This window comes from Capricornis sumatraensis, chromosome 14 (genome assembly GCF_032405125.1).
Source record: "Capricornis sumatraensis isolate serow.1 chromosome 14, serow.2, whole genome shotgun sequence".
In the NCBI taxonomy this organism is placed as follows: Eukaryota; Metazoa; Chordata; class Mammalia; order Artiodactyla; family Bovidae; genus Capricornis; species Capricornis sumatraensis.
In genome coordinates this window covers 36,642,553-36,662,680 of record NC_091082.1, presented here as the reverse complement: position 1 = coordinate 36,662,680, position 20,128 = coordinate 36,642,553, and the positions used below count along the sequence as shown (strand labels likewise).

Sequence of the window (20,128 nt, the reverse complement as noted above, 5' to 3'; positions counted from 1 at the left end):
ATTTAGTGAGAACAAAGTCAGTCAAATAGGGTAAAACCAAAAATCTTTGAAATAGAATTGGAAAGCCATAATTTAGATTGCAGTGATCAGACTCAGTTTATCAGATTGATTGGTTGTCTCTGCTAAGAGAGAATGAGAGGAACTGGGGAAGGAACAAAGGGAACCTCAGCCCCATGAAGTATTAGTTTTTATATAAATACTGAGCAAAATGACAAAAAATGGGAACACTTGTTTAATTTAGGGTGTGGTTACATGAGTGTTTTATTGTTCCTGTGCCTTTCTGTGCTTTTAAAAACTTCCTGGAGTATAGAAGAGAGATTATATAAATAAATAATTATGATCTGTTATGTATAATAGACGTACATTCATATTCAGTGGGATCACAGGGTAGGGAGTTGTTCATTCTGCTAGAGAGTTTCAACAAAAGCCTAAAGTGAAGAGGGACCATTTGAGCCGACCAATCGATCATCAACAGAAATTCCTTTTTATTTTTTGCTTTCCTGTCATGCAGTGAAATGTTGTGAGTGTGCTGACTTGTTTTGGTTGTATGCCTATTTTCTGGAAGCTGGTGCTCTTAGAAAACTGATGGGGAAATTACCGAGAATCTAGGCTTTAGAAGAAGGGATTTTAAAATCTTAAGTGTTTTGCTAACCAGCACTAGCAGCAGAGAGGTGTTGCTGCTTAAGCAACTGATTTGTAAATGATTAGTAATGTATTGATTTCATTAAATGAAATCTGTTTTCAGATAGGCCAAAATGTATCATTATCCCTAACCCATGAAATTAGACAGGCTTTTTTTCCCTATTTTCTTTAAACTGTTGTAAATATATGCTCACTTATTATATAACTTAATATTTTAGTTTAAAGTTACTTAAATGCCCTAATATGCATAACAGTACGTTGGGTAAATTTCCTATTTTCACAATAGCAATAGCAATGCAAACAAAATACAGTTATATACTTGTGATTTTATAGATAAACCTCTCAAACAAATGTTGAATAAAAGAAGCCAGACACAAAAAAGAGCATATAATATACAATTTCATTTATGTTAAAGTTCAAAGACAGGCAGAGCCAAACCTGTAATTTTACAGGTTAGTTTCATCATTACCCTTGAAGGACTTTCTGGAAAGGGGCACCAGGAAGGGTTCTGGGATGCAGATAATGTCTTGATCTGGATGTTGTATGTAAAGTTTCCCCAAAAGTTACGTAATACTTAGGCATTTCTCATAATGTTAATACTAATATTTGTTCATTTTAATATGAGAGGAATGTCCTAAAGTAGTTGTCCTTTGGATTTAAGCTGTTTTTCTTTTCCATTTTTCAAAGGACTTTTAAATTTTACATTTATGAAAATACATACTTTAATCATAATTATGTAAAGTGATGCATTTTTTTAAAGAAGTTATTTTGACCTCAAACTCCATTTTATAAGCCTATTTAATTTTTAGGTCAGTATTTTTTTTTACTTGATTAGCAGTTTTTAGTTTGTGATAATTTTTCTATGTATAAAGATATCTATCAGTTTTAAGAACAGATGTTTCCATGTTCAGTTTTTACCTATAATAATTTTATTTGGGGTGATTATTTCTACCTACTTTAATTTTTCCTAGTTTTTCTAGTGATCTTTAGGACACAAGAATGTGGTCCTCAGAATATTATTATACTAGTATTCGTTATAGATAGGATAAAAACTGATAAAGTGTATTAGTAATTTCTTGGAGCTACTTGATGAGGCAAAAATTCTGATGGGATCCGAATGCGTCTCAGGGTAAATATCCCATTTTTAGCCTTCCTGGTCAGTGTGTCTTCACTTTTTCTTGACTTATAGGCAGCATTACAGAAACAACAGGAAGTATCAGTAGCTGGGGCTTCCTCTCCTACATCATCAAAAGTGAATGCAACTACACCAAGTGATATGATGTCAGTTAATGGACAGGCCAAAACCCACACTGACAACACTGAGAAAGAGATTGAATCAGAAGCCGCCGAAGAAGCCCTGGAGAATGGACCGAAAGGTATGGTTGTGTATGTGCACTTGCATCCAGATACTATAATTCAGACTCATGAAAGCAAAAGTCAGAAAGTCAGACTAATTAGCTTTTGAGAGCAGTTGCATATTTGTGAGAGTTGAATGCTTTTTCATTCTTTTTAATCTGACTCTGATGCTTCCGGTCACTCTTGGAATAGTTTAGAAGAGTAAATCAGATGTCCTTTGGGTTGTCTTATTTTATATACTGGTTATTTGTTGCTGTGTAACACATTGTGCCCAAATTTAGCAGCTTAAAATATTAATTAAACATTTATTATCTCTCACAGTTTCTGTGGGTTAGGGATTGCAGAACTGCTTAGCTGAGTGGTGGGCTTCCCTGGTAGCTCAAATGGTAAAGAATCTGTCTACAATGCAGGAGACTTGGTGTTCGATTCCTGGGTCAGGAGGATTCCCTGGAGAAGGAACTGGCAGCCCACTCCAGTATTCTTGCCTGGAGAATCCCATGGACAGAGGAGCCTGGCAGGCTACAGTCCATGGGGTCGCAAAGAGTCAGACACGACTGAGAGACTCACACACATACACACACACACTAACTGAGTGATGATGGTTCTGGTCTCTTATGAGGTTATGGTGTTGACTTCTTATGAGGTCAAGCCTCATATGAAGGCTTGACTGGGACTAGAGACTGCTTCCAAAGTGGTTCCCTCACATGACTGGCAAGTTCATGCTGGCCATTTGCAGGAGGACCTCAATTCCTTGCCCCATGGAGCCTCTCTAAAGGGCTGCTTGAGTGTTCTCAACACAGTGGCTGGCTTCCTCTAGAGAACATGATGCAGAGGGAAACAGAGCAAGAGTGGCAGTGTCCTTCCTGCCCTGGTTTTGGAAGGAATACGTCAGTACTGCTGCCGTATTCTGTTGGTCCTGGTGAATTTTTAGTGGTGACTTTACAAGTACATGAATACCTACGGTGAGGATCACTGGGTGCCAACTTGTAGGCTCTTTACCATATATTCACAGTATATTTTTTGAGACAGAAGTACCATGTTACCGGTAAGATAATTTAGATTTTCAAAGGTCTACTTACCTTTTCACGGGCAGCTCATTCATTTATTCAGCAATTGGTTGAAGATTTTCTGGGTGTTGGGCTACAGGGGTGAAGCAAAATAACACACATACAATGCAAATTGTGGCCTTGGTAAGTACTGTGTGGAGAGAAAAGTCCATTACAGTGTGAAAGCACATAATATGGAGATACAAGCTAGTTAAGGTTACCAGAGGTATTCCTGGGGAAGGGACACTTAAGCTGAGAGGTCTGAATCAAGAGTACCAGTTCCCAAGTAAGAAGGAATAAGAGACCATTTCAGTGACTGATCAGAGATGATGGTAGTGTAGTTCATAAGAAAGTTGGTTTCCTTGTCTTTTTAAAACCAGTAATAGAATAGTTGCAGAAAAGACCTTGAAATACCTTGATTAATTCCTCTCTTCCCTTTTTTTCCTATTAAGAGTTTGCCAGTATTTTCAAATAAATCTTTTGTCAAAGGCTCTGAATAACTCTGGAAAACCTATTGAGTGCACGTAGATATTTCTCAGTAATAAGACATTACCCATTTTTCCTCAGTTGCTAGCAGTTACATTCCTATCCAAGTTTTTCTCTGAGTTTCCTTAGAGTAACCCCTCCCTTAGAGCTTTGGTTTACTCCAAGGTCAAGACTTTTTTTTCTGACAGAGCCTGAAGTCAAAGCCCAGCCTTTGTTCACATCCAAAAATGAATTTATTTCAAGTCCAGATCTCTCTCTGTTTGAATGTTTCCCTGTTTCCAGCTAGGAAGTTTCCAAGGTCATTCTTCCATGCCCACATGCAGTTAGAGTACTGGAAAAAAAATCCTTCTTAAGAATATGGTTTGCATTTGTTACTTAAAATGGGATGTTGACTTCTGAATACCTGTGGTGTTATTAAATATAGGAATTTGGGGGGAGAATTCCATGGGGAGGCTTTTAAAGTCCTCAATCTAAGGTAGACCAGACTGCACTTGGTGCCTGCACGTGGCTGGGCAGGTGGTCCTATGCAGGTATTGTTGCCTACAAGTGAAGGCTCATCCTCTTTATCCTTTGTAATTCCTGTTGCCTTTAGAATCTCTTCCAGTAATCGCAGCTCCATCCATGTGGACACGACCCCAGATCAAAGACTTTAAAGAGAAGATTCGGCAGGATGCGGATTCCGTGATTACAGTGGGTCGAGGAGAAGTAGTCACTGTTCGAGTACCCACCCATGAAGAGGGATCATATCTCTTTTGGGAATTTGCTACAGACAATTATGACATTGGGTTTGGGGTATATTTTGAATGGACAGACTCTCCGAACACTGCTGTCAGCGTGCATGTCAGTGAGTCCAGCGATGACGACGAGGAGGAGGAAGGTAGAGCCATTGGTCCATGTTTAGTAGCTGGGTTGTGCATTTGCAGAAATGGTAGCAGTTCTGATGTCAGCCAACCTCATGCTTCCTGATTAACTTCCTGGACAGGGATCAGACGTTTCAGTGGTGGGACCTTAGGCTGAAAAGATTATGAAAGAAGCTAGCCTCCTGAGTGATTGGGGCCTGAATTGTTATGAATGCCAGGGAAGTCTGTTTGACAGTTTATTCTACTGCTTTCTGAATGCTGTTACACTTTTCAGCCTTGTGTGTTGAAAAGCCAAATGTGCAAGGTCATTTTGAAAAATTATAAAAGAGCAAGCAAGAAATTCTGCCAACTCTGGAATTTATATTTCTGATATCAGCTTTTTAGGTTGTTATTCTAAGATGTATTTTCTCTAACTAGACAAAATCAAATGTTTCCAGTGACAGTCTCAGCTGTCTTGATGTTGGGACTTCCCTGGTGATTCAGGCTTCCAAGGCAAGGGGCACAGGTTGAATACTTGGTCAGGGAACTAAGATCCCACATGTCTTTTGTAACCAAAAACAACTATCTTGGTCTAGGAAGTAGGTTGTAAAATGTATTGCTTACTGATTGAGAAAGTAGTCTTCTTAATTTTGTTATTATCCAGAGAAGTTAGAACACAGAGCTTTTGTATCCACCTAATAAGTACTTAAATATTTATTGACTTGATTGAGTAATACGGAAGGAGTGCCCTGACTGGGAGAATGGGAAAGCACCTTCAGTTCTTGACCGTAACTAACCTTTCAGGTGACTTATAAATGAACTGCATGTTGAAGAATGTAGGTAATCACAGAGACTACACTGGGATATGTTTAAAGAGGTAGTTGTTGAAGGTACATGGAGGGAGGCTAAAAGTTCAGTCCACTTTTGATAGACAAGCTGAATCTTGGTGATTCGGTTACCCGAACCCCTTCAGGTCGTGTCTGGCAACACACACACATGGGCCAGTGTCATTTAGGAGCTGCTTTCTCTTTTAGCATTTTGTTTTCAGCAGTCTTTATTCTGAGTACCACCAGCAAGGGAGAGCATTGCACGTGAATACTGCTGACCGAACCAGACCAAAAAAATGTCAAAGTAGGGAGAAAAAGAAACCAGAGAGACCTGAGTGTGCAGGGCAGGCGCCACTTCTGTTGTCTCAGGTGCCCCTCAGCAGCATCAGGACAGGACTAAGCCCTTTACTAGTCTTTCTGATGCACACGGGGACTCCTTACAATCAGGTGATTTGCACATGCTTGGGAAGGGAAGTTTTTAGTATATGCAAATTACTGTATTTTTAAAGAGCTTTGTGAATAGTAAGAGAATTCTCTATTAAGTGGGTTGAAGTAATCTATTTCTCCTGGTTTGTAAGCTTGAGAGCTTTTAAAGCAGGATACTTCGTAGTCTGACCCCTCAGCTGATTGTCATTGTGTTATTGCTGTTGGGAAGAGCACTGATCAAAATGGCTGGGGTTCAGTGCCTCACTCAAGGTGAGAAGCTAGACATCTTTGACCTTTGCGCTAATATATGATAGCCTCAAATGGAAAGTGGCATTACCCATCATGATTACCTGTAACGTGATTTGCAACTAAAACTGACCCATTGAAGCCTCTGCACTCGTAACAACGGTGAGGGGAGTTCCTCGGTGGCCTAGTGGTTAGGAGTCTGGGCTTTCACTGCCATGGTCCAGGTTCAGGCCAGGGAACTGAGAATCCCACAAGCCACATGCCAGAGCCACCTCCCCCCGCCCTCCCCCCCCGCCCCCCAAAAAAGTAACAGCAGTGAAGATTTAACTCAAAATGGTTCTATTTGCCATGTGCCTCCTTATGGAGGCTGCTGTGCTGCCAAGTCTTATCCACATTGTGTATTTTATTTTATGTGGGGTCCTTTCAGCTTGGTTTAAGATGGAAGCAAAGTCCAGTTTTTTTGTTTATTGTTTTAGTTTTTCTTCATTAGGTCTTGAAAGATGGAGGAGTTTGTTTTCTCTGAGGAAAACATGATGGGTAATCCACCCTTCTGCTGTAATTCTCCACTTGATTGTTTCTAGGTCCCAAGTCTTTGCTTAGATTGAAGAAAGATGCATCTTTCATCTGTCCTAATAACCTTTAATTTTGTAGATTTTTGAGCAAAATTTGGATCCTGAATTAATGGGCCCAGTAATCTATTTCATGGATATCCTTATGGGCAATAGTGTGTACTTAGAACGACTTGTATCTCTCATTTGCAAATGAAGGACATTTAATTTTAAGTAGTATTGCTATGATAAAACAAATCTGATTTGGGCCTATTTGTCATCTACTATTGTTGAATAAACTTTTTATTTTAGAATAGCTTTAAATTTACAGAAATATTGCAAGAGATGGTACAAAGAGTTCTGAAACCCAGTTTTTCCCTATTGTTAACATCTTACCTTGTCCCATGGTATATTCATCTTAGCTAATGAACCAGTGTTGATATATTATTAACTAAAGTCCATATTTCTTCAGATTTCCTTAGTTTTTCTGAATGTTCCAGGATCCCATCCAGGATGCCACATTGTAGTAACAAGTCTCCTTAAGCTCCTCTCGGCTGAGAGTTTCTTAGACCTTCCTGGTTTAAATTCCTAATAGTGGCCATTGACAGTCATCATATAATTGACTCATGTGCCTGTAATTCATTCTGCCATATTGCAAACCTGAAAGTCTTTTAAAATCCATGCTAAATGTTCCCTTGATCTGTTTACCTTGAGGGGCTTCCCTGGTGGCTCAGTAGTAACAAATCTGCCTGTCAATACAGGAGATGGAGGCTCAACCCTGGGTCAGGAAGATCCCCTGGAGGAGAAAATGGCAACCCACTCCAGTAGTCCTGCCTGGGAAATCCTATGGACAGAGGAGTGTGGCAGGCTGTAGTCCATGGGGTCTCAAAAGAGACTAAAAACAACAACAGTTTTCCTTGAGGCTGTTTATATTACTATGTTAAACTAAGACTTTTCAGCTGGTTCATAAGTTCTCATTCCTACAGGTTTCTACAGGTATTTTTTTCCTAACCTCATATCATTACAGTTCAAAAAACTGTTAAGCTGGGGCAAACCTAGAATCAAAGCCTATTTTTTTGCCACTGGGATCATCCTTGGGTTACACAGGCCTAGTGAAAGTGATTGAATTTTCTCTGAATGTCTACCTCTTTTCTGTCTTTCTCATTTTATTTAAGAAAATAACATCCTCTCTCTTTGTATTTAAGATCAGTAGAAAATAATAGTCCTCATAAGCTCCCTTCTCCCCATTCCCAAAACAACAGAGGACTTCCATATTGTTGGGAAGAAGAGGGTCACAGCAGCATTTTCCGTGGTCTTACTCAGATGAATGATGCCCTACCTGTTGGGAGGAGTTAGGAACTGAGTGGATGTGGAAGGGGAACAGTGGTTCAAGTACAGAGGGAGGGAGGCTGCTGACTGCTGCCGCCACCAGATGCTTGCCACTGGGCTCCCAGGGCCCAGAAAGTGCTGTGCTTGGTACATAGCAGCTGGTCAGATACAAGAAGGAATCAGTACACATTGACATGCCCATAAGTTGTAGAATGGATTGAGAGAATTCCTAATGAGCAATTTCTCAAAGAAAGGATGGAGCTTAAAATGCCTGAGGCAGACGTGTGTTTTTGCTGAATCTCTTCACTCTGACGTGTCTCTGTTTTCTTTCACAGAGAACATCAGTCCTGAAGAGAAGGCCAAAAAGAATGCCAACAAGCCCGTGCTGGATGAGATTGTGCCTGTGTACCGGCGGGACTGTCATGAGGAGGTGTACGCCGGCAGCCACCAGTATCCAGGGAGAGGAGTCTACCTCCTCAAGTTTGACAACTCCTACTCTTTGTGGAGGTCAAAGTCAGTCTACTACAGAGTCTATTATACTAGATAAAGTTGTTACAGAGTCTGGAGTCTAGGGTTGAGCGGAAGATGGCATTTAATTTGGAAATTTCTTTGCCTTTTGTGGAGCATTGCAGTCAGAGTTTACCCTGTTGATTTTGGTCTCATGGGTTGGGACTCTTGCTGGGAATCAGGATTTCCTTGAAACTCTTGAGCGTTAGTACTTTGGGGTTAAAGGGACTCCTCAGACTCATCCAGCCCTTTGGTGCTGACCAGCAGAGTCACAAGTGGATGCTGATGTTACACGAGCTACGTGTTAAATCTTTCAAAGTCTCCAAAATAAAACAGCTCAACATTGACCCCACCTGGCTGATGGCTAGTCCATTGCTGCCTGCTCTATGTGTTTTCTGAGAGCCCATAGTTACTTTACAGTGCCCTCTGATTTGAAATCCTGTCATAGTCTACAGGAGGTGCATCTCACTTTCATCCAAGGTCACCATTTTTGAAACTTAAGGTGTCACAGATTATAATAGAAAAGATATTGCCTCAATTTGATCTTATTCTGAGTGACCCAGATTGTTTCGCTTTGGGTACTGCTGTTTAGTTCAGAGCTATGTTACAGATAATTATTTTCTGAATAATCTTAATATAGAATGTTCAAACCTAATTGATAATTGAAATATCAAGACACATAGAACACTGAAAACATCCATCTTAGCAAATTAGCAAGCCTCCACAAACCCTTGGCCCTTTTCTCCTCATCCGGTATGTATGCTACCAGTAGCAAAGCAAAAAAAGGAATTCATTTTTGTCTTGATTTACCTTTATTTAGCTTTTTTTTGAGCATCTCAAGTTGAAACTGTTTTCTACACAAGCATATAGTTAGGGATTTTGTAAACAAATTGACACCTACTGAATTAAAATATATAAGCTCATTTAAATATAATTCAGTGTATGGTGAATAACATTGCACTAATATGGAAATCACTGCCAGAGATAGTCCATTTTCTTTTGATTTGATACTACTTAGGCACATATCCTACATGATCCCAGTTGGGAATTACTTAATAGAAAGAATTGGAAATGCATATGGCCATGCTTAAATTTTTTTATAGCTTTAATCTGTATTATGTCTTCATTGATGGAAGGAGGTACATCTTTATTTTCCTTACTAGAAACAAATATGGATTAATTGCCTCAAATTTGTGTAAGTGATTGACTAGTCTAGAGATTCTTGTTTTCAGAAGGATGGTATAGATAGAAAATTACAAAGATGGCAATATACACATAATGTTGTTATTATATGTTGTTACTGAAATACTTAGACTTTTAAAATTTTTGATCGTAAATCACTTCTTGTAGGAGGGTTTCCTTGCTGCGGTATACACAGTTCACTACATAAGGGGCTGTTTGTTTTTTTTGTGTGCTGCATTTTTTGTTTTTTAATACCTGGTTTTGTACATATCTAACTCTGTTCTCTTTTGGTTATTCGGAAACTGGATTATTTTCTCCTAAGCAGTGCTTAATTTGTGTTTTTTAATTTCAATTCAGTAGTCCCAGGTTCTCGGTGTTCATTTTGTTACACTCAGAAGGTTTGTCCCATTGTCCATCAGCTCTTGTGTATATGGTATAGAAACCATGGGGTTAGGCACCTCCTGGCTTTTTTTTTTTTAATGAGAAAATACTGTATTTAAAATGTAAAATAAACTTTTAAAAAGCAGGCACTAATATATATTTCTTCCAGCCTTTGATTACAGATTTGTCCTTGCACATGTTAAGATGAATTATTCTCTAAAAATATTGTTCCTGGGAGCAGTGTATGTTACTTCACATAGCAGCAATTCCTGTCACATGTTCATGTCAGAACATTTTTGGTTTTAAACTTTTTTTATTGCCTTTGGCTGTCAAATAGAATATTACAAGTGCGATTTCCAAAAGATCTTGAAAATAATATATTTAATCAATTAAAATGTTTATCTGTAACTTGTTGATGTTTCATTAATATAGTTATTCTTTGAAGCATTAGTTCTGTATTTCATCATTTGGGTAGGAGGAAAAGAAATGTTTTAAATGGTCTGTTTTAAAAAGTTAAACAATAACAAACTATTGTTGGCTGATTATTTTGTTTCTGCTGTGGATTACCCTAGTTTGTTAAAATAGGTTAACAGTTTTTCAGACTTTTGTTTTGAAAGTGTCCTGTAGCTTGTGAAAGTGTTAGTTACTTAGTCGTATCCGACTCTTTGTGACTCCATGGACTGTAACCCATGAGGCTTCTCTGTCCATGGTTTTCTCCAGGCAAGAACACTGGAGCAGGTGGCATCCCATCCCAGGATCGAACCCAGGTCTCCTGCACTGCCTGCAGTATCCTCACCATCTGAACCACTAGGGAATCCCTAGATTTCTTGATGGAAGGGAAGACAACTGACTTGTAATTAAAATGACTTACTATATTTCCCCTGTCAAACTGTTGGTATAGCATATTCCTTGAAGACAGAATATGCTACCTTAAAGTGTCTCCTTAGGTGCAGCACCTGGGGAAGCAGCAGTGCGAGGCATGCCACAGTCAGTGTGATGTGAAATGCCACAAGCTGTTCTTAAAATGACCCCACTCAAATGTCAGGAGACTTGGACATTAAGTTTTTTTTTCCGCTTTGGAAATTCGGAGACGCTCACTGAGGTTACCACCTTTTTTTTCCCCCCTGTGTCGTTTGTTGCTACCATGAAGGCAGATCATGGAACAGTTAAAGAGAGTTGTTGATATGTGAGCACATCTTGGAAACCATGCTACAGAGAGCCTTGACCGTAAAAACGTCTATGAACCCGTATTGGACTGGCTTCTCCATACATTTGCCTAGGGTTCTTCAGCTTTCTTACTGAGAGTCTTTTAAGACTAAGTTAATTATTACTTCAACACCTTTGAGTAGGTTACACTTTTCAGATGCTTACTATGTTACCTGATTTGTTTTATAATTAAAGATGGAGGCACTGACTATTTTTGTTAGTTGACATGCCACTTGTAAGGTGTGAATTGATTAGGGTACTTAATTTTGTACCAGGAAACTAAGTGGATGGCATTTCCAGAACTGACATTGGCATTTGGACTCAGGCAGTCCAAACGTAGGTAAAGTATAAACAGCAGTTACTCATCTGTGCTGAAAGCTTCTGTGTGGTGGCTCAGGTCAGCCCTGCAGTGAACTAGTGACTTACCTGTTTCTGAAAAGAGCAAGTACAAATTCGGTCACAGTTGCTGATTTTTTTTAAACCTTTCTGGCATATCTGTACAGTTATAACAATTTTTACCCTTTTCTAAGATCATTAATACGACAGATAACATGACTTTTTTGAAAGGGGAGCATGGCAAAATACAGAAATGTAAACATGTTTCCAAAAGGTCTACACTTTGCAGCTTATTTTTTCAGGTTGTGTTTGGAGAGTGTTTCCTGTTGTTTAGTATGGGTCTCCTGTGTTCTCTCAGCCTGCTGTGTGTGCTATGGAGTGACTCTGGCTGTTTTTTGTTAGTGAACGTTTTTCAGTTACTTCCAACTATTTATTATAAATGATGTTCCAGTGAACACTCTTTTATATGTCTCTGCAAATGTGCATGACTTTTTCAAGAGTAGATACCAAGTAGTGGAATTGCTGGATAAATTCTGTGCATTTTTAATTTTAATACACCCTACCAATGGTGCTTCCAAGTGGTTAACTACTTTCCCCTCTAATACACTAAGGTTGGTAATGTATGAGAATACTGCTTTTTTCTCTTTTATCAGACTTAATTTTGGTTAATCTGATGGGGAAAAATGAAATTTTGTGTATTTCCCAGTTAACTAGTAAGATTAAGCATCTATTTTTATCACTTATATGTATTTCCTCTTCTATAAATTGCCTGTTTATGTCCTTTACCCATTTTCAACTGGGTAATTTTATATTGATTTATTAGCATTTAAAAATACAGTTTATATACTGATCATACATTATATTATATCTAAGTGTTTTCTCTCAGTTTATTGCTGGTTTGTTAATTTTGTTTATGGTGGGTTTTTTTGTGTGTATGTGTCTGGTCGTAGATGTTATAAACTGTGTTGTCAGTTTTATTGAGTTTTTTCCTTTATGTTTTGGTTATTTCCATATATATATGAGTTTGTTTCTGAATTCTGTTCCATTTATCTATTTGGCCATTTGTGTGCTAATACTACACTTTACTATAGTTTTAAAATATATTTTGATACATGGTAAATCTCCTCTGTTCTTTTGATACTTTTTCTTGGCTATTTTTGTACCTTTCTTCCATATGAATTTAATCTTTAGGTGGTTGTATTTCATGAAAAAGTCTTACTGGGGATTTACATTGGAATACTTCATTAATTTCTAGATTAATTGGTAGAGATTCAGCCACTGATTTGTTAATGTAGTTTTTAGATGGCCTTTCTAAAAGACAGTTCTTTTGTTCTTAAATGGTAACTTAAAGAGAAGAAATGGAAGGTACAACCTTTAAGTTGTCTTTCCTGCCATTATTAATTAGAATACTGACTAATCTGGGACAACAGAGACTCAAAAATAAAGTAGTTCAAGAAACATAGTTTGCTATCTCAAACAGGCCAGAGAAGGCAGATGTTGCCGGGCAGGTGGGCTCCAGCATTCCCAGAGCCCCAGATTCTTAATGTTAGTGCTCCATTGTCCTGAGGGACAGTCTTGTTTCTGTGTGCATGGCTGACTCAGGCTTGCGGGGATCACATTCCTGATTCAGCCAGGGGAGGGGGATGGGACTCATGCCTAATTTGAAGGGCAAAACCCTTATTTCCTGGATCATTTTCCATTAGCAAGTACTTAGTTACATGGCCTCCTCTAGCTGCAGTGTCTCTTGCTGGGCACTCTTGTCTGTGGTTATTAGGAAAAAGAAATGGATTCTAGTAGACAGTTAGCAGTCTTGAATTTACCAGGTGAGTTTTAAAGTATGTAACTTTCATTGACTTTTTTTTTTCCATTATAAAAGCCATACCCATTTATTATAGAAGATTTAGACAGTATGCATAGGGGAAAAGAATAAAACTATAAACCTACAACCAGGAAATAATAGTTATCATTTGGGAATCTTCCTTCTGATCTTTTTTTCTCATTTTCAATTATGATACAATTCTAGTGTACATTAAAGTATAGAACATAATATGAGTACTCATGTACCTACAACCCCCTTTGGTCACATGTGCCCTTTTACTTTATTTGCTTCAGATCTTGCCAAAGTAATAAAACATGAATGAAAGAGTTGAGCCCTGTGTACCTTCCCTGATTACCATTCCTCTTTCTTGCTCCCAAAGATAATTATAATTCTAATTTTGGTGTTTATCATTCCATAGACTTTTATAATAATTGTGTGTTGCCAGAAAAGTTTGGTTGCCAAAATAGTTTGCTTTTGCAGAATGCTTTTGATTTTATATAAAATGATATCATTGGATAGTTTGTTTATTCTGATCTGCATTTTATTTTAGTGATTAGTTTCATGTAGCTCTATGCCGAGAGTAATTCGTCATGTGGATACTATATAACACCATGGAGTCATTCTCCTGCTTTTGGATATTTAGGGTTGTTCTCAGGTTTCCACTACTATAAATATTCTTGTATGTGTCTGTTTATACTCATATGCAACAGTTCCCTGTGTATATATCAAGAAATAGAATTAAGTCTTAAGCTGCATGAATCTGCAACTATTCTAGATGATGTGAAATTATTCTTCAAATGATTGTGTCAATTTAAATTCCCAAAAGCAATATACAAAGGTGCCTTTGTTCCACGTCTTTAGTGACAATTGTCAGATTTTGGTATTTTACCAATTGGATGGAGGTAAAACTAAAACCTTATGTGTGGCTTAACTGCATGTCCTTAATAACCAGTGAGGATAAGCATCTCTTTATGTTACTGGCCATTTATGAAGTGCGTATTTATATCCTTTATCTTGTGCTTTTACTATTTAGAAATTTTTACTTTAAATTTATTTAACTTCCATGGTTTGTGTTTTCTATATCCACTTCAAGAAGTTTTCCTCAGCCCAGAGGCTATAAAGATTCTCTTTAAAATGTGTTTTGTGTCTCAAGTACACATGAAATTTATTTTTGGTGTGAGGCAGGAGTTACTCGGAGAAGGCAATGGCACCCCACTCCAGTACTCTTGCCTGGCAAATCCCGTGGATGGAGGAGCCTGATGGGCTGCAGTCCATGGGGTCGCTAGGAGTCGGACACGACTGAGTGACTTCACTTTCACTCTCATGCATTGGAGAAGGAAATGGCAACCCACTCCAGTGTTCTTGCCTGGAGAATCCCAGGGACGGGGGAGTCTGGTGGGCTGCCGTCTCTGGGGTCTCACAGAGTCAGCCACAACTGAAGCGACTTAGCAGCAGCAGCAGCAGCAGGAGTTACTACTTTATTTTTCTATAGGGATAACTAAGATTATTCTACTATCTTTCATAGACTAGTTACCCTGTGTGAATTTTTATATTTATTTGTTTATATAAGTCTGATACATAGAGACAAAACATATGTATGTATTCATACTGTGAGTGTATTTGTCTGTTTGGGGACCTTTCTCTATCCTTTGTTTTTTGGTCTAGTCTTACACAGTCTAAATATCTGAGAGAGTGAAGGTCCCATCTCCCCTTAATTTTCAAAATTGTTTTGATTAGCTTTGTACTTCGCTTTTCCATGTTAACTTTATTTTTCTTAGTTTTTTTTTTAATATTAATGCATTTACATGGTTCAAAATACAAAAGGTACAACAATATATAGGTACAAGCTTATATAAAAAATACTTCTACCTTGTCGCCAGCCACTCACCTTGCTCTCTGACGGCAAGCAATATTACAAGTTTCATTTGTGTTCTATAAAACCAAGTAAATAAGTACATATTTATAAATTCTCCCCTACTGTATATACTCGACAGCTTTTTCAACTTAAAAATTTACTTTCATAATCTATCAGTACATAATAGCCTGGCTGCTTCACGCTTCTTAGTCTCCACTGAGCCATAGGCAGAGCTCAGAATGCTGTTTTAAAATGTAATTAAAAGCACTGGTTGTCAACAACAAAAAAATACACAGTAGCTTTACTCTTTTTTATAAATATATATGTCGTCGTAAAGTATACAATTCAGTGACATTTAATCATTTTAAAATGTGTGATTCAGTGATGCGTAGAGTGTGCAGCCAGTGCCTCTAAAATTTTTCCATCTGCCCAGAAGAACACACATAGCTGTTAAAAAATGAGCCCATTCTCTGCTCCTCCCATCCCTTTAGCTTGACAACCACTAATCCATTCTGTCTCTATGGATTTGCCTGGTAGATATTTCATATATAAGGAATCATACAATATGTGATGCTTTGTGTCTTTCACAAAGCATGTTTTCAAGGTTCATCCGAGTTATATATGGGATATATCAAGTACTTCAGTGTTTTTTATGGCTGAATGCTAATCCATTGTATGGATATACCACCGTTTATCTCTTCACTTGTTGATGGACCTTTTGGCTGTTGTGAATAATTGTTATGAACATTTGTGAACGAGTATTTATTTGAATATTTTTGGTTCTTTTGGGTGTATAGGAGGAGAATGGCTGCATCACATGAGAATTTTAACTTCTTAAGGAACTGCCACATTTGTTTCCTGCAGCGGTGGTACCATTTTACATTCCCGCCAACAACACGTGAGAGTTCCTGTTTCTCCACAACCTCTCTTTTCTTTTTTCTTTAAGGCCATCGTAGTGGATGTGAAGTAGTATCTCACGATGGTTTTGAAATTTGTATTCTGTTAATGACCAGTGATGTTGGTTATCTCTTGTTAGCCATTTCAGTATCTTCTTTGGAGAAAGGTGTATTCAGGTCCATTGCCCTCTTTTTTTTTTTTTTTTAAGTCTTTATTGAATTTGTTATAGTATTGCTTCTACTTTCTGTTTTTGGTTTTTGGCCGTGAGGCATGTGCGATCTTAGCTCCCCGACTGGGGATGGAGCCCACAGCCCCTGCATTGGAAGGCGAAATCTTAACCACTGGACCACCAGGAAAGTCCCTCCATTGCCCATTTTGAAACTGAGTTGTTTGTCTTTTGTGTCTGAGTTTTAAGAGTTTGTTCTGAATCCTGGATATTAAACCCTTATCCGATTTTTAAATATTTTCCCCTGTTCTCGAAGTTGTCTTTTCACATTCTTGTTAATGTCCCTTGGACACAAACTTTTGTCACTTTTTATGAAGCCTGGTTTATCTTATTCTTTTGTTGCTTGTGCTTTTGGTATCAAATACAGGGATCTACTTCCAAATCCAAGGTCATGAAATTTATCTATATGTTTGCTTCTGATGTGCGGTGCTTAGTCACTCAGTCGTGTCTGACTCTTTGTGACCCCATAGACTGTAGCCCACCAGGCTCCTCTGTCCATGGGATTTTCCAGGCAAGAATACTGGAGTGGGTTACCATGCCCTCCTCCAGGGGATCTTCCCAACCCAGGGATCGAACCCAGGTCTCCCACATTGCAGGTGGGTTTTTAACCGTCTGAGCCACCAGGGAAGCCCTTGCTTCTAATAGTTTGATACTTTTATATTTAAGACCTGTTTTTTTAAGTTACGTGGCTGTATCAAGTCTCGGTTGCGACACACGGTGTCTTCGTTGCAGTGTGCTGGCTAGTTGCAGGCTTAGTAGACTTAGTTCCCCCACCAGGGATTGAACCTCCGTCCCCTGCATTGGAACTACTGGACAGACCACCAGGGGAGCCCCTTGAGTTAATTTTTACATATGAAGTTAGATAAGGGGGTGTCCAACTTCGTTCTTTAGTATGTGGCTGTCCCAGCACCATTTCTTGAAGAGACTGTGCTTTCTCCATTGAATAGCTTTGGAATCCTTGTTGAAAATCCTTGTTGAAGTCATAGGTGTTTCAGTTTATTTTTGGCCTCTCCATGAATGGGTTGTATTACTTCACTAGTATAAGATATTTAGGTTTCTAGTCTTTGCCATTAGAATTTGTCGGTTTTAACAAAACTACCAGACTGCTTTTCAAAGTAGCTTTACCATTTTGCATTCCCACCAACACTGAGATTTCTAGTAGCTTCATATCCTCACTTTGTCAGTCTAAAACACTTTGGGCATTTAATAGGTAGTATCTCATTGTGGTTTTCATTTGCAGTTAAGTATATGTTGAGCATCTGTTCATGTGCTTATTTGCCATCCATGGCCATCATTTGATGAAGTATTAGTTCACACTTTTTGCCCCTTTTCTGGCTTTTTTCTTAGTTTTACTTGTAAGAGTTCCTTATATTTCAGGATGCAACCCTTTTACAGGAATTCCTTGTCTTTTCATTTTCTTAACAGTGCCTTTTGATGAGCAGGCTTTTTAATGTAATGAAGTTCAGTTATCAACTTTTTTCATTTATAGTTTCTGGCCTAACTCAAGGTTTTCCTGCTATATTTTCTTCGGAAGTTTTATAGTTTTACATTTTAACTTTATGATCAGTTTCAAGTTGGCTTTTGTACATAATGGAGGTTATTGGTTTTGTTTTGTTTTTGCACATGAATGTCCACTTACTGTTTCCTCTTTTGAATTGTTTTGGAATCTTTGTCAAAAATCAGTTGCCCCTCCCCCCCAAAAAAAATTAGTTGACCATATCCAGGTTTCTTCACTGAAGGTAGAGCATTCCTCTGAGACATTTCATAAGCTTAAGTGCATAAAAGTAAAGAAGCAGTTACATTGGGACATACCTTGCTAACAGCTGTACAAAATAAATCAAGATAAAGCTGAGATGCTCAGCTATGATAGCTTGATGCTGAGATGCTGAGTGTAGTTCCCAAGGAAGAGGTCAGCAGTTCCACCCTGACTGCTCGGGGTGCACACTGTCTAAACAGCTCAACATCCTGCAAAACACTCCTTTTAAAAGGAGCGGTAAGAGTGAGACATCTTTCCTGACTCCGTCTTAAAAGAGAAGACACTTAGTCTTTAGCCATTTAAGATTATGATAGCCATAGGTTTTTCTTTATCAAATTGAGAAAGTCCTCTTTTGTTGGTTTGCTGAGAGCTTATATGTTGAATATTGCCAAATGTGTTTCTTCATCTATGGAGATGAGCTGTACATGACTTTTCTTTATTGGCCTGTTGATACAGTGAATTATATTGATTGCTTTTTGAATATTGAACCAACTCTGCTGCATTTTCAAGATAAACTCCACTTGGTAATGATCTTTTTAATACGTTGCTGGATTCAATTTGCTAAAATTATTTCTATGTTTATGAGGAATATTGAAAAGTAGCTTTGTTTTCTGATGATGCTGTTGTCTGGTTTTGGTATCAAGAGTAATGGAGGTCTCCTAAAATGAGTTGGGAAGTATGCGCTCATCTGTTTTCTGGAAGAGTGTGTGAGGGTTGTTGTTATTTCTTCTTAAATGTTAGTGGAATTCTCCAGAGAAGCTCTCTTGGCCTTGAATTTTCTTTTTTCTTTTTTTAAACTGTGAACTTAATTCCTTTGATTATGAGAGCTATTCAGGTTCTCTTTCTTTTTGAGTGAGCTTTAGCTTTCAGGCTTCCCTAGTGGCTACTTCCAAGCAGGAGATGTGGGTTTGATCGCTGGTTCAAGAAGATCCTCTAGAGAAGAAAATGGCAGCCCACTCCAGTATTCCTGCCTATTAAATCCCATGGGCAGAGGAGCATGGTGGGTTATAGTCTGTGGGATCTCAAAAGTCTGACACGACATAGCAACTAAACAACAGCAACGAGTTTTAGTAGTTTGATACTTTCAAGGAATTTGCCCCATTTTACCAAACTGTCATTGATTGATTGGCATAAATTTATTCATAATATTTCCTACTGTTCACTTAATGTCTCAGGATCTATCTTTTCAAAGAATCAGCTATTGGTTTCTTGATTTTTTTTTTGTTTACTGTAATTGATTTTACCTCTTACTATTATTTCTTTCCTTTGACTTGTTTTGGGTTTGTTTCCACACACAACCCCTCAATTTCTTAAGGTAGCTTAGTTTTGTTTTTTAAAAGCTTAGGTTTTTCAATTGGAGACCTTCTTTATCTAATCATTTGAAGCTATGAGCTTTCCTCTAAATGTTGCTTTATCTATTATATAAATTCAATATATTGAAATAATTTTTTGTATTTATTTAAAATATTTTCTCATTTCCTTTGTGATGTCTTCTTTGATACATAAGTTATTAATATTTTAAAGTGCTTTGTTTAATTTCCTGATATTTGGGAATTTCCCAGATGTTTTCTATTGCTGATTTCTAATTAATTCCATGTAGCCTAAGAACGTATTTTGTATATTTCAGTCCTTTTTATTGAGACTTGTTTTAGAACCCAGAATAATCTCTCTGGGTAGATGTTCCATGTTCACTTAAATAGAATGTGTCGTCTACTGTTGTCAGGTAGAGTGTTTTGTAAATGTCAAGCAGGTCAAGTAGCTTGGTAGTGGTGGTAAAGTTTAGTTGCTAAGTCGTATCCGACTCTTTTGTGACCCCATGGACTGTAGCCCTCCAGGCTCCTCCATCCATGGGATTTCCCAGGCAAGAATACTGGAGTGGGTTGACATTTCCTTCTCCATGATAGTGGTGTTAAGGTCTTCTCTAGCCTGACTGATTTTATGTACACTTGATCTATCAATTACCAACAAAGGAATGTTGAAGCCTTTAACTAAATTCTGAGTTTGTCTATTTTGAATTCTTTTTTTTTAAATCAATTTTTAGATTATGTATTTTGAAGCTCTATTTTAAGATATCCACATTTATGATTGTTATGTCTGGATAGATTTAGATTGATTGACCTCTTCTTAAATTATGCATGTCTTCATGCCTAAGTTACATTCCTTGTCCTAAAGTCTGTTTCATCTGGTATTGGTACTACCACTTACGCTCTCTTTTAAT

At 38.0% G+C, this 20,128-nt stretch overlaps 1 protein-coding gene across 1 annotated transcript in view; it reads left to right on the top strand.

Moving 5' to 3' along the window:
* Positions 1–10,074, top strand: part of ACBD3 (acyl-CoA binding domain containing 3) — a 37,171-nt gene extending 27,097 nt beyond the window's left edge. Inside the window, exons 6-8 of the mRNA XM_068986109.1 lie at positions 1,832–2,018; positions 4,123–4,407; positions 8,081–10,074. Of these exons, the coding sequence (XP_068842210.1) occupies positions 1,832–2,018; positions 4,123–4,407; positions 8,081–8,292 (684 nt within the window). The 3' untranslated portion in view covers positions 8,293–10,074. The remainder of the gene's footprint in view (positions 1–1,831; positions 2,019–4,122; positions 4,408–8,080) is intronic.
* Positions 10,075–20,128: the final 10,054 nt, after the last annotated feature.